This window comes from Mastigoproctus giganteus, chromosome 6, assembly GCF_048544385.1.
Source record: "Mastigoproctus giganteus isolate SK-2022 chromosome 6, ASM4854438v1, whole genome shotgun sequence".
NCBI classification, from domain to species: domain Eukaryota; kingdom Metazoa; phylum Arthropoda; class Arachnida; order Uropygi; family Thelyphonidae; genus Mastigoproctus; species Mastigoproctus giganteus.
The window spans coordinates 52887018-52901253 of NC_143580.1; the positions used below are offsets into that span (position 1 = coordinate 52887018).

A 14236-nucleotide genomic window follows, 5' to 3' on the forward strand; every position below is an offset into this window, starting at 1 on the left:
GCACCCGGGGTGGATGGGATCTATCCAGTTATATTAAAGGAGGCAGCAAAGGAAGTAAGCAAACCCTTAGCCATAATTAGCTTCCTTGGACTCAGGGGAGGTACCCATAGACTGGAAATGTGCAAATGTGACCCCAATTCACAAAGGAGGATCAAAGGCTGACACAAGTAATTATAGACCAGTGAGCTTAACTTCTGTTCCAGGAAAATTAATGGAGGCACTGGTTAAAGAAGCACTGCAGGATCATTAAGACAAGACTTCAGTTATAGCTCGGACACAGCATGGTTTTGTTAAGGGGAAGTCTTGCCTGAACCAATTTGATTGGATACTATGATGCAGTCACAAAAGAACTGGATGCAGGGAATAGCTTTGATATTATATACTTGGATCTTAGAAAGGCTTTTGATACTGTTGCACATGGAAGACTGCTACACAAATTGGAGCAGTGTGACATTGGAGGCAAATTGCTGCTATGGATAAAGGGGTGGTTGAGGGGGAGAAGACAGAGAGTGGTAATCAATGGACACTGCTCATCGTGGACTAATGTTATTAGTGGAGTCCCTCAGGGCTCAGTGTTGGGTCCATTATTGTTTTCTGTATTTATAAATGACATTGATGATGGTATATCAAGCTTAATGTCCAAGTTTGCAGACGATACAAAGGTTGGCAGGGTTGTCAAGGACTCTACTGACACTATGCTGCTGCAACAGGATCTGGAAAGGTTGAGCAGATGGGCTGAGAGGTGGCAAATGAAGTTTAACATTGACAAATGTAAAGTACTACACATGGAAAACAGCAACCCCAGAGCAACGTATCAACTCTGTGGTACTACACTGACAGTGGTAGAGAATGAAAGGGACTTGGGGGTGGTTGTGCAGGCAGATATGAAGTTCTCTGAACAGTGCAGACGAGCTGCAAGAGTAGCTCATGGAGTATTGTCAATGATATACAGGAATTTTTCCAGCAGGGATAAGGAGGTGATTATTCCCTTGTATAAGGCAATGGTCAGGCCACACCTAGAGTACTGTATACAGGTCTGGAGGCCTCATTTCAAGAAGGATGTAGAGCTGCTGGAACGAGTACAGAGAAGGGCAACAAGATTAGTGAATGGAACAAAGGGGTGCTCTTACGAAGAATGCTTAAGTTTTGCAAATTACAGTGGAAAGACAGATGTAGGATAGACGTGCGGAAATTTGCCTTTAGTCAGCGGGTGGTTGGTTGGTGGAACAGACTTCCATCCCTTGTCGTGGTGGTTGATAGCCTAAATAAGTTTAAGGCTCAGCTGGACAGGTATTTTGAACGAACAGAGGGGTGAAGTGGAGGTGGGTTATTATTTATTTTTTTTTTTGGCTGATGCTGCATAAGCTTGCTTTCTTGCATCAAATGCCTCTGCTAATGCTAATGCAACCCTGCTGGCCTTCGTGTCATCTGTGACTTATATTATTAAGCCAGATATACCTTCACCAATATCATTGATAAATACAGAAAACAACAATGGGCCCAACACTGAACCCTAGGGGACTCCACTAATACACTGGTGTGCAAAACTTAAGGACCAACACTATTTCTAAGGTTACACCCACAAAACCTTTACTTAAGGTACTCTTTACTGATGAGAGTAGATTCAGTCTTAGCAGCAATTTTGGATGTTGTTTGGCTTTTAGGAGCATTAGCAACTAAGGCCATATTGCTCCGGGGATATGCGGTAGTCATTTCCTGACCTTTCTGCACCCTCCGTATTTGGTGGCCACGGACTCGAACTCTGGGTCTAATCAAGAAGCATGTGCTACGAACTGCTGCTCCTGCCCGCCTGGCTACGGAGGCACCGGTGATTCCGGATGTCAGCTAATCTGGCGAGAGGTTGGCACACGGTATCACTCCATAAACATCACTGAAAGGGATCGATATGGTGGTCGAGGTGTTTTTGTCTGGGGAGGCATTATTTTGGATGGACGTACACAGCTCCAGATACTGTTGGAAGGTGGTATTGTAACTGGTGCACGCTACTGTACTGAAGTAATCCGTCCCCATGTGCATCTGTTCCGCGGTGCCATTGGCCCTAAGTTCGTGTTTACAGATGATAACGCCACACTCCGTCGCACTGCAACAGTTGATATGCTTTTGGAAAGTGAGGACATTGTTCGTATGGACTGGTCTGCCCGTTCCACCGATCTAAATCCCATTAAACACATATGGGATGCTCTGAGATGCCTAGCGGCACGTCTACACCCACCAGAAAACGTTCACCAGCTGAAGATGGTGCTGACAGAGAAATGGACAATGTTACTGCAAGAAATTATCAAGCAACATTGTTCTAAGTATGGACAGGCGGTGCAAAGCCTGCATTGACATTAGCGGTGGCCATATCTCCTACCGAGGCCACCTCTTCCCTTTGTTCCATCTTTGGCAGTGCCAGTGCTATGTTGCCATTTTTAAATAAAGTCCCTCTGTACTGTTTTGTTTCCGTTGTTGTGTCAGTGTTGTTTCCTTCATCATTTCTGTACCTCACGAGGTTCCTTTGGTATGCTTTTCCCATATCTAGGCCACTCCTATGAGAAGCTACAGGTGAAAACCTGACTGGTCCTTAAATTTTGCACACCAGTGTAACATTAGTCCATGAAGAGCAGTGTCCACTGATTACCACTCTGTCTTCTCCCATTCAACCATCCCTTTATCCACAGCAGCAACTTGCCCTTAATGCCATACTGCTCCAATTTTTACAGCAGTCCAATCATATACTGAAATCCAAGTATATGATATCAAAATTATTTTTTGCATCCAGTTCCTTTGTGACCACATTTTAGTATCCAACCAAATTGGTCAGACAAGACTTCCCCTTAACAAACCTATGCTGTGTCTGAACTATAACTGCAGTCTTGTCTTGATGATCCTGCAATTCTTTTTAAATCAGTGATTCCATTATTTTCTGGAATAGAAGTTAAAATGACAGGTCTGTAATTACTCTTGTCACCCTTTGATTCTGCTTTGTGAATTGGGAATACATTTGCACATCTCCAGTTTGTAGGGACCTCCCCTGAGTACAAGGATACTCTCATAATTATGGCTAAGGGTTTGCTTCCTTCCTTTGCTGCTTCTAATATAACTGGATAGAGCCCATCTACCCCAGGTGCTTTTTCATATGTTTAACTTTAACAATTTCTTCTCCGCTTTGCTCTCCATTATTAAAAAATCATTTAGCTTCCTGTTAGAGTTTGATAAGCTTCTGGCCTCCACTTCCCTAAAAAAATCCTCATGTGTGAATGAGGAAGCAAAATACTAATTCAGTTTGTCAGCTACCTGATCATGATCATCAACAGCCAAACCATTGATATCAAGTGGACCAACCTGATTTATCCCCTTCCTTCTAGAGTTTACATAAGTAAAAGGTTTTTGCTGTTTTTCTTTGCATCCTTTACCAAAGATTTCTTATAATCTCCCTTTTCTTGCCTAACCTCCTTCGTGACTTGATTACAGAGAAGCTTATATCTACCATAGACTTCTATTTTGCCTGATAATTTTATGCATCCAATGCAAATTTCTTCTCTGCCACAAGTCTCATTAGTTTATCTGACATCCTTTTAGGCCTAAACCTTGAACAGTATTTCTTATTTAGTATGAAAAGCTTAGTAGGTTCCAAGATTAATTCCTTGAATGCTTCCCATTTAGAATTTGCTGTTGGTAACATCATTAGCTGGTCCCACTGTATAGAATTTAAAAACTGCCTGAGACCACTGTAGTAACCTTTACAAAAGCAAAAACTCTTCCGTTTATTTTAAGTAAATTCCACATTGGTACATTGTGCTATAGGTTTCCATTATTCTACTGATCTAGTTAAATGGTTATTCGAAAGAGCCAATGTGTACATACATGCTTCAAAATATTTTTTACTTCAGTGACATATATTAATTAAGCTGTTTAACTCTATCTTTCCTTTCAGCACTTCTTTCTAAATAGTAAATGCTCACTAAATATTCATCTCCTTTTCAGCGCACAAATTAACGATATGACAGTAACAGCCTATGACTACCAATGCACATCTCCTCTTTTAATATACTTGCTATTTATAAGCCTACTATAACAAGGACATTAGCAGAACTAAGTAGAAACCAGATTTTTAAAGGAATCCAAATGATATCAGGATGAAGAAAGATACCCAATGTGGTAGTCTGTGGAGCCCCCTTCCAGTGCTGGCACTGAGAGAAAGCTGCTTTCTATTTGACTCTTTTTTTTTTTAAATTATTATGATAGGTCACTAATGGGATATAGCTTGGAATCATTTTAATCACTGCCATCTGATGCAATCAAAAACTGCACAATTTTCAGAACCATCATTACTCTTGTTTTCCTATCTGTGCAACTGGGAAATATTTCTGAACCCTAAACAATTAGCACATCTCAAAAGAAGATTACATTCTATGGTAAACAATGAAAATTGCTTACACACAACATCCACTATGAAATACATGCTATCTTATACTTATTTGTTTGTAGATGTCTGATTACACATGCATGTAATCAGGCATATGTAATTCAAGCATGTTTCCCACTGCTTGAAATTTAAAAATCATAACTAAATTTCACACACAAAGCAAACATATTGCTTTTATATTTTACAATATATGGAAAACCTTGCATACATTTTCTGAATTTTATGTCATAAAATTTCAGGTACAATGAAAAGGTTCCACATTACACAGAACAATGCTGTTACCCTGTATTCCTATTTTGCAATATAGACCAGCACACCTGAAGGCTAATTCGTTATTGAAAATAAGCAGAAATTCATAGAATTTTTTTTAAAAAATCTGATTACAATGCAGTTTTATTATTTTATTTTATTTATTGAAAAGAAAATATAGAGAAAAATTACACTACTGCAAAATGATGGAGGAAAAACTATGTTATGATGGTGGGACGACAAATAGATCAAATCAAGTCAAAAAGAAAAATTCTCCATCGTGAACTCAGAGGGCTGGCAGCTATGCAGAAGGTTTCAGTGATGTCAAGTATTTAGCAGGTATGCCAAGGTAGGCCAACATAGCAAAGATTTTACCTCTCCATTTCTTTTAGAATGTTAGCTGTTTTACTTATTGCATTCATACTTTTTTACATCATGTTATCAGTTGTGGGTATTACATTCATTACCTTTCTTACTAACATTTTTTTTTTAATAAATACACTGGCAACGTCAACAGCTACTTTTCTTTTTTTGAAATAATATGAGTAAATACCCAATTTAATATGCTCCTAAATTATGAGCATACAATTTATTTAAAATAAAAGTCAAGCAAAATTAACTAGGTCAAATTCTTCACTAAAGTCAACAAACAGTAATCAAACTAAGTTATTACTGTTTAAATTTACTGAATTAGCATTAGTAGAGGCATATGATGCAAGAAAGCAAGCTCATGCAGCATCAGCAAAAAAACCAAAAAAAAAAACCCTCCCATTTCACTCCTCCATTCGTTCCAAATGCCTGTCCAGTTCAGCCTTAAATTTATTTAGGCTATCAACTTAATCAACTATCAACTAGTTCTTTCTAACCCATACAAAAATATGGCTACGAATAACAAGGGAAATGTGAAAAGATCAAAGAAGGTGATGACAATAGCGAATAAAATTGAGTTATTAGACAAAATTTCTAATGGTAAAAGTGTCTCCTCAGTGGCAAAACATTATAAAATCAATGAGTCAACTGTACAATCAATCAAAAAATCAGAAGAAAAAATCTGCCGTAGTGTCCGTGAAAACACGCTAATTGCTTCAAAAATTTGCTCTGTAACTCTTGATGTTAAATTAGAAAAAAAATGGAAAAAGCTTTAAATCTGTGGATAGAAGACCAAAATCAAAATAAAATTCCGTTAAGTTCACTCATCATTCGTGAAAAGGCAAAACTCTTTTATCAACACTTTAGCGAAACTGGTGATAGCACTAGCGGAATAAGTTTTTTAGTTAGCAAAGGCACTGGTTTGAAAGATTTGTTTGAAATTTCTAATAAATATTACATTTAATATTAAATTGTTTCTTATTTTCATTTCGATGCCATATGCTTGCATTTCACTATGTACTGTCTATGTACATAGTCATATTATGAAGGTACATATAATACATATAGACAAAATTTTAGACTAGTTTTTCTTATATGTTTCATACTTTGGAATGGAACCCCTTTATTACTATGGGAGCCATAACTCAGTATTCGCGTTTTCGGTATTCGTGGCATTTCTCAGGAACGTAACCCCCGCGAATAGCGGAGGTTTACTGTATACCTCAATCAGATCACCTCACAGGTACCTACTCTCCAGATGCTGCAATTTGCAGAACTTAAGCCTTTCTTGGTAAGAACTCCCCTCACCAATCTTGTTGCCCTTTTTTTGTACTCATTCTAGCAACTCTACATCCTTCCTAAAATGAGGCCTCCAGACATATGCACAGTACTCTAGGTTTGACCTGACAATTGCCTTGTACAATGGGGATAATCCCCTCCCTGTCCCTGCTAGCAAAATTCCTATATATCATTGATAAAACCCCATGACCTGCCTTGGCAGCCTGTCTGCATTGCTCAGAAAACTTCATATCTGACTGCATAATTACTCCCAGGTCTTTTTCATTTTCTACCACCTTAAGTGTAATACCACACAGTTGGTACATTTCCCTTGGGTTATTGCTACCCATATGCAGTACTTTGCATTTGTCAATGTTAAACGTCAGTTGCCACTTCTCAGCCCATTTGCCAAACTTATCTAGATCTAGTTGGTGTGGCATACTGTCTTTATTGTCGTTAACAATCCTGCCAACCTTTGTATCATCGGCAAATTTGGACATTAATCCTGATATACCTTCATCAATATCATTGATAAATACACAAAACAAAAATGGGCCCAGCACCAAACCTTGGGGAACTCCACTAATAACATTTGTCCACGAAGAGCAGTGTCCATTGATTACCACTCTCTGTCGTCTCCCATTCAACCATCACTTTATCCATTGTAGCAAATTACCCTTAATGCCATACCTCTCCAATTTGTACAGCAGTATTCCATGTGCAACAGTATCAAAAGCTTTCCTGAAATCCAAGTATATAATATCAAAATTATTTTTGACATTCAGTTCCTTTGTGACCACATCATAGTATCCAATCAAACTGGTCAGACAAGACTTCACTTTAACAAACCCATGCTGTCTTAACTATTACTGCAGTCTTGTCTAGATGATCCCGCAATGCTTCTTTAACCAGGGACTCCATTATTTTTCCCGGGTTAAGCAAACAAGTTAAGCTAACAGGTCTATAGTCACTTGTATCACCTTTTGAACCCCCTTTGTGAATTGGTGATTACATTTGCACACCTCTAGTCCATGGGGACCTCCCCAGAATCCAAGGAAGCTCTCATAATTATGGCTAAGGGTTTGCTTTCTTCCTTCTTTGCTGCCTCCTTTAATATAACTGGATAGATCCCATTCACCCGAGGTGCCTTCCTTATGTTTAACTTCAACAATTTCTCCTGCGCTTTGCTCTCAGTTATTGAAAAATCACTTAGCTCCCTGTTAGAGTGTGATAAACGTCTGGCATTCTCCTCATTGAATTAAGCCTCATGTGTGAATATAGATGCAAAATACTCATTCAGTTTATCAGCTACCTGAGCATGATCATCAATAGTCACTCCATCTATGTTAAGTGGTCCATTCTGATTCATTATTTTTCCTTCTAGAGTTTACATAAGTAAAGAACTCTTTGTTGTTTTTCTTTGCATCCTTTGCCAAAGATTTCTCGTAATCTGCCTCCGCCTGCCTAATCTCCTTTGTGACTTGATTACAGAGATTTATATCTGCCATAGGCTTCTGTGTCACTTGATAATTTATATGCATCCCACACATTTTTCTTCTCTGCCATGAGTCTCATTAATTCATCCGACATCCATTTAGGCCTGAACCTTGAACAGTATTTCTTAGTTGGAATGAAAAGCCTAGTAGCCTCCAAGATTAAGTCCCTCAAGGCTTCCCATTTAGAATTCAACATTGGTAACAGCATCAGTTGATCCCACTGTACAGAATTTAAAAACTGTCAGAGACCCCTGTAGTCACCTTTACAAAAGCAAAAGCCGTTCTCTTTAGCCTTGATGGTGGTTACATCTTCAAGTATCAAGTGGTGGTTACATCTTCAAAAAAAAAAAAAAAAAAAAAAGTAATTCCCATGTCAGTACATTGTGATCACTGTCACCCAGTGGTTCCTTTATCTGCAAATTCTTAATGCATGAATAATCACTGCTGATAATCAGATCAAGAGTATTACTCCCTCTGGTTTCCTCTCGAACATGTTGCTGTAGAAAACAGTCATCCAATAAATCCAGAAAAGTCTTGCTAATGTGCAAGTGACCAACCCACAAGTTCCAGGCAATATCTGAAAAGTTAAAATCTCCCATTATAAGACATTCTGATTTACTGGCCCACTCTATTTCTCTGCACAATTGCTCATTATAACACACACTTATTCTCATTTTTCCTTTCCCACTGCTTATGTCACACCAAACAGACTCAACACTGTATTGTCCACCACATCAATTGGATGCACTTCCTTAGATTTTATGTGTTTCTTAACTAACAGCATAACTCCTCCTCCCTCCCTGCCCTGTCTATATCCGTTCTGTGCAGATTGTACTTCCCAAATTCCAATTTTGCACTGCTTATATCTGTGTGACACCATGTCTCTGATATCCCAACAATATGTGCCTTTGACTAGCACTTCAAGCTCATAAAATTTATTAACTAATTGTTCTTTGTACTTCAGTTAATAAGGTTTGTGAATCCTTACTTTTTGAAATGAAAAGATATTACTCAGTAAAAAAATATAAAATAAATAAATATTTTATTTATTTATTTATTTAGTTATTGGTTTAGTAAATATTATTTACTAAAAAAATATAAAAAATTAAAAAGAAAACTTAGATCACTGCGAAAATGTAGCCAAATAAGAACCGATCTGACCCATTATGAACTGTTCAATAATTCTGTTTAGGACAGAGTGAATACTGATGGCTCTACAGTTACACAGATCATGTAGAGATCCTATTTTTTCAGGATCAAAACAATCTTAAATATCAAAAGTGCAGTGGGCTAAATATTTTCCCCATAATTACAGAAAATATATGCACATTATTTTTAACATCTTCAACTGACATACTGTCTACAAATGATTTCTTTTCCTTAAACTTGTTTATGATAATTCTTATAATTTTTTATCATATCTTATCTAGGCTCACCATACATCCTATTTCAACAGGACAGTGCTGTTTTTTTGCTATGTCCTGGCCGCCCTGTCGTTTTAGTAAAAATATCATTTTTGCCCCATTTTTTTAAAAAAAACATGCTTAAATATTGGCAAACATAACCTATAATCGTGATTATAACATACGATGGCTGCCATTGTAGGTAGTAGTCATTCGTGTAATGACAGGTATAGGTGTTAGTTGTTGCATAAACACACACTTGAAAGTTTTTATTTTATAATTTTAAAAGTTTTAAGCCTCAAAATTTAAAATATCAAAAAAGGAGAAATTGTACATTTAACGAACACCTTCACAAAAAGAATTCAAATTTATTAAACTGGACAATTTATATAGTGATAAAACAAAACTGGTTTGTCGACATTGCAATGTTCATTTTTCTGTTGCTTATGGAGGTAGGATTGACATTAACCAACATCTATGTAGCTAGGAACATAAGGATGCTGAGAATACTTTGAATATTCGGTTTAAAGCATCAGTTTGTTCATCGTAAGACGTGATGATGGAGAAAGTGATAAAATGGCAGCATGCGAAGCTCTTTTTGACTATCATACAGCACATCACAATCAGAGTTTTCATACAAATGACTGCTTGTCAAAATTGATAAAAAAGATTTATTAACCAACATTTTTTTCCGCATGTACAAAATCAGGAGCAATAATTACTAATGTTTTATCACCATATATACAGGATGAAGTAATAATGGATTTGAATGAAACTAAAAGAATTACAATAAGTTTAGATGCATCAAACAAAAAAGACATGAAACTGTTTCTGATTTTTGTGCGGTACTTTTTGCCAAACTGTGGTATTAGAGTTAAAATTATAGATTTTACTTCTTTACCTGATGAAACATCCGAACTACAAAGTAGTATGCTGAAGAAAATAATATATAAATTCTCCTTACAAAACAAAATCATTGCTCTCTGTGCCAATAATACCAACACCAATTTTAGGGTTGTAAAAGTAAAAATAGTTCATGGAGAAAAACTGAAAATGAGTTGGAGCGAGAGATGTTATTGGTTGTAGTGCACATATTATTCACAATTGTCTACATGTGCTCTTGATTATCTACCAATTGACACTGACTGTTTTGCAGTTAAAATATACAAATACTTTTTTATATATACAGTCAGAGTCAAAGAACTTAAAAACTTTTGTGAATTTGCAGGAGACAATTATGCAAAATTATTAAAAAATGGAAGTACAATAATTTTTGGCCTTAGGCCCATCAATCGACAGAGAATTTTAAGCATGTTTAACAGAATTCATTCATATTTTCTTTCTCAAGAGAAATGTCCTGTTATGTTTAAAAAATTATTTGAAGACCCGTTTGAAATTATGGTTGTCATTCACAAGAGATCAAGTTTCGACATTCACAAGAGATCAAGTTTCGACATTCACAAGATGTTGTTGTTGTTTTTGGTTTTTAGGAGCATTAGCAACTAAGGCCATATTGCTCCGGGATATGCGGTGGTCATTCCCTGAATGACCTTTCCGCATCCTCCCTATTTGGTGGTGACGGGCTCGAACCCCGGTCTAATCAAGAAGCGTGTGCTACGCACTGCTGCTCCTTCCCACCTGGCTACGGAGGCGCCTACATTCACAAGAGATCAAGTTTCGACATTCAGAACATATATCAGTTTTATTGAAAAAGAATATGTCAGCTGCAGAAGTCGTTATGAATAGTGAAAATCTTATAAACATATTAGAAGCCAGAAAAAACGAACTTTTTATAACAACAGATATTAAAAATAAACTAAAAATGTTAATAGGTGGAGTTGAAATTAGTGGGGTCAAGTTTTTTGAAGTAGTTAAGAACTTTTATGAAACTAGCTTAGAATATGTAAACAAGTGGAAATGTAGCTTGGGAAATACTGAAAAATTTAAATGGGTATTATTGAGAAAGGTACCTGAATGAAAAGAAATACAGGCCAATTTCAACGAGGAGTTTATTACAAGAACAGGAGCATATTTGATCAGTGGGCACTTATAAAAGCAATAGAAGTCAGGCAGTTGGGCACACGGAATAAAGAAAACATTTCTGTATCTGATAGATGGGTTCAAATATTTTCTGAAATGAGTGAAAATTGTTTAGCTTTTCCAGGATTTTAGTTATGTTGTGGAATTTGTTCTTTGCCTACCTGGAAGCACAACTTCTATGGAGAGAATATTTTCCATAATGAATAGAATGTGGTCGAAGGAGAAATCCAGATTAAGTGCTGAAACCTTGAAAGCCATGTTAATTATGAAGAAAAATTGTAATATGGAGTGTGATAAGTTTTACAAGATCTTAAAAGACCAAAATTTGTTACACAAAATACGTTCATCTGAAAAATATTCTTGGTATGAACTTGATGATGTGCAATCCCCCTCCACGTTGACCTAAAAACATTTTGTTGAATATTTTTTTCTGCTCTTTCCGAACAATATTTCTTCTCCCTGTCCTGTTTTGGCCTCAAGAAATTACAGTCAGCCTAATCTTATCATATTTCACTATCAGAGGGTTCAATGAGATAAACATGAGTTAAAATAATATTAGTATTTTATTATTTATTCATTTATTATTAAAAATTATTCTTCTACTAATAATTCTGAAGAGAATCAATTATTAGAGAAGACTTATCGGCACCTCCGTAGCCGGGTGGGCAGGAGCAGCACATGCTTCTTGATTAGACCGGGGTTCAAGCCCGTGACCACCAAATATGGAGGATGCGGAAAGGTCAGGGAATGACCATCGCATATCCCCGGAGCAATATGACCTTAGTTGCTAATGCTCCTAAAAACCAAATAACAACAACAACAAACAGACGACTTGTCTAGAATGGAATGGTAGACAAACCACATAACACTATGTCATAACTAATGGATCAGAATTAATATAACAAAATCTGGAAAGCAGAGGTATCTGATCCTCAAAACTGCAAATATATTTATAAAAGAAAAAATGGCATACACAAGATACAGTAACTGATAACAAAAATACTAAAAAGACAAGACAGTGGTATACAAGACAAGCAAATACTAGCACCAAAATAAGCATATATATAGAAAACTTACCTTCTTTATAGTCACTTTCAAACATGGCTTTTCTTCCAACATAATATCTAAAATAACAAAAAAAAAAAAAAAAAAAAAACAGTACCAACTTAATGTGGGACTGCAACAGAAAGAAAGAGATTATGGTCAAACTAGTGAATTATAAGTTACAAAAAAAATACAAACACTTATTTACCACTGTGATAGGTTCTCCAATACAGGACAGGATAAAAAAAAAAAAAAAAAAAAAAAATGAAAGTTGCATTTCCTACATATGTTCCATGTCCTCACATCCCATTACTTCCAAAGAGTCACAATGTTGTCTCACAACATTATACTCCTTAGAGATGTCTATAATAATGACCAACATTTAAAACACAAGGAAACAGTTCTGTGCCTTCATAATGATTTTTCCTAATTTTGGCAGTTAGAGCTGATTATTTAAATTTTAAATAAATGTCCTATGAGCACTCTGGGATAGCCACATGGAACCAGAGTTTACAAGATACTAAAGAATTTTATCATATTTTTCGATATTGTGTTGATTTGAACACACCAAGTCCATAACTCTGTACCTGCATCCTGAACACAAAGCTACGGTCATGCAGGCAGAATGATTTTGTTTACAATTTGTGGCAAGAATGCTGAAAGCATTGTCACATACTCTGTTAGTACAACAATTATTGTTGAAGGGATGTTTTCACTGCTACCACCAAGATCATCTTGCGCATGTTTAGTATTAATCATAAGGTGCAAGGAAGCCCTAGCAAAGTGTCATTTCACTGGAGCTTCCTTTCAAAACTGAAATGCAGTACAGCATAAAAACCAGTGTTAACTGTGATATTTTCAAACCAAGCAAATATTTTTTGTCAATTACAAAGACTGGGGGGATACCAATTAAGAAACTCCTTCACTGAAGAGATTAAAGAAAGTATAATTCACATAAATGATCCAAAAATATTTAATCAGCGGTAAACTGATTTTAAATTTACGAGAATATATACCACAAAGTATTCTATTACTAATGACTAAACCACTGCCCTCATTTATTTATTCATGGAAGAGATTAATTATTTTTAATTAATCTCTATAGAAAATGTATAGAAAATATAAAAGTTAAATATTATTAACCCTTATATTTTCTATACATTACTTCATTTCAAGTTTACACAGTTATGTGATAATGATTCAATTCGTTGTTTTCAGTATTAATGATACTGATGAAGGCATATCAGGCTTAATGTCAAAGTTTACAGAGTGGTTAATAACAGTAGTCAGGGTATGCTACTGCAATAAGGTCTAGAAAAATTAGAGAGACGGACTGAGAAGCAGCATATGAAGTTCAACATTTACAATTGCAAGGCACTCCATGTTGGTAGCAATAATCCCAAATTAATATACCAACTGTGTGTTACCATACTTAGGTAGCAGAGAATGAAAAAGAACTAGGGATAACTGTGCAGTCAGATATGAAGTTCTCTGAGCAAGATATAAAAAGTCAGATATGAAGTTTTCTACAGATGGCTCATAGAGTGTTGTCAATGATATTCAGGAATTTTGCCAGTAGGGATAACGTTGTTACTGGGTTTTAGGGACATTGGCTACTTAGGCCATGTTGCTCTGTGTATATTATCTATGAATTGAGTGTGTTCTGAGGTCGATTTTCTGTTTTGCTGGACAAAAAACCCTGAGTTTCAGGGAGAAAAACCATGCTACCCTCACCTGAGACCAACTAAATCAGCCACATTGCGAAAAAGACCCATAAAAATTTCTATATGAAGGAATTTTTATGGGTCTTTTACTGATGGGATTCACTCAGGTCTTTCCCACCTGGTGTGGGTAGGACGCCGATCGTACCAACTGTGCTACCCACGAGGGCAGTAAGAATAAGGAGTTGATTATCCTGTTGCACAAAC

The 14236-nt window shown here is 36.4% G+C and overlaps 1 protein-coding gene across 1 annotated transcript in view; it reads right to left on the bottom strand.

Annotated features, from left to right (window-relative positions):
• PCID2 (PCI domain-containing protein 2) overlaps positions 1-14236 on the bottom strand; it is a 138400-nt gene that overhangs the window by 44010 nt on the left and 80154 nt on the right. The window contains exon 10 of the mRNA XM_090375136.1: positions 12342-12388. Within this exon, the coding sequence (XP_090231262.1) occupies positions 12342-12388 (47 nt within the window). The remainder of the gene's footprint in view (positions 1-12341; positions 12389-14236) is intronic.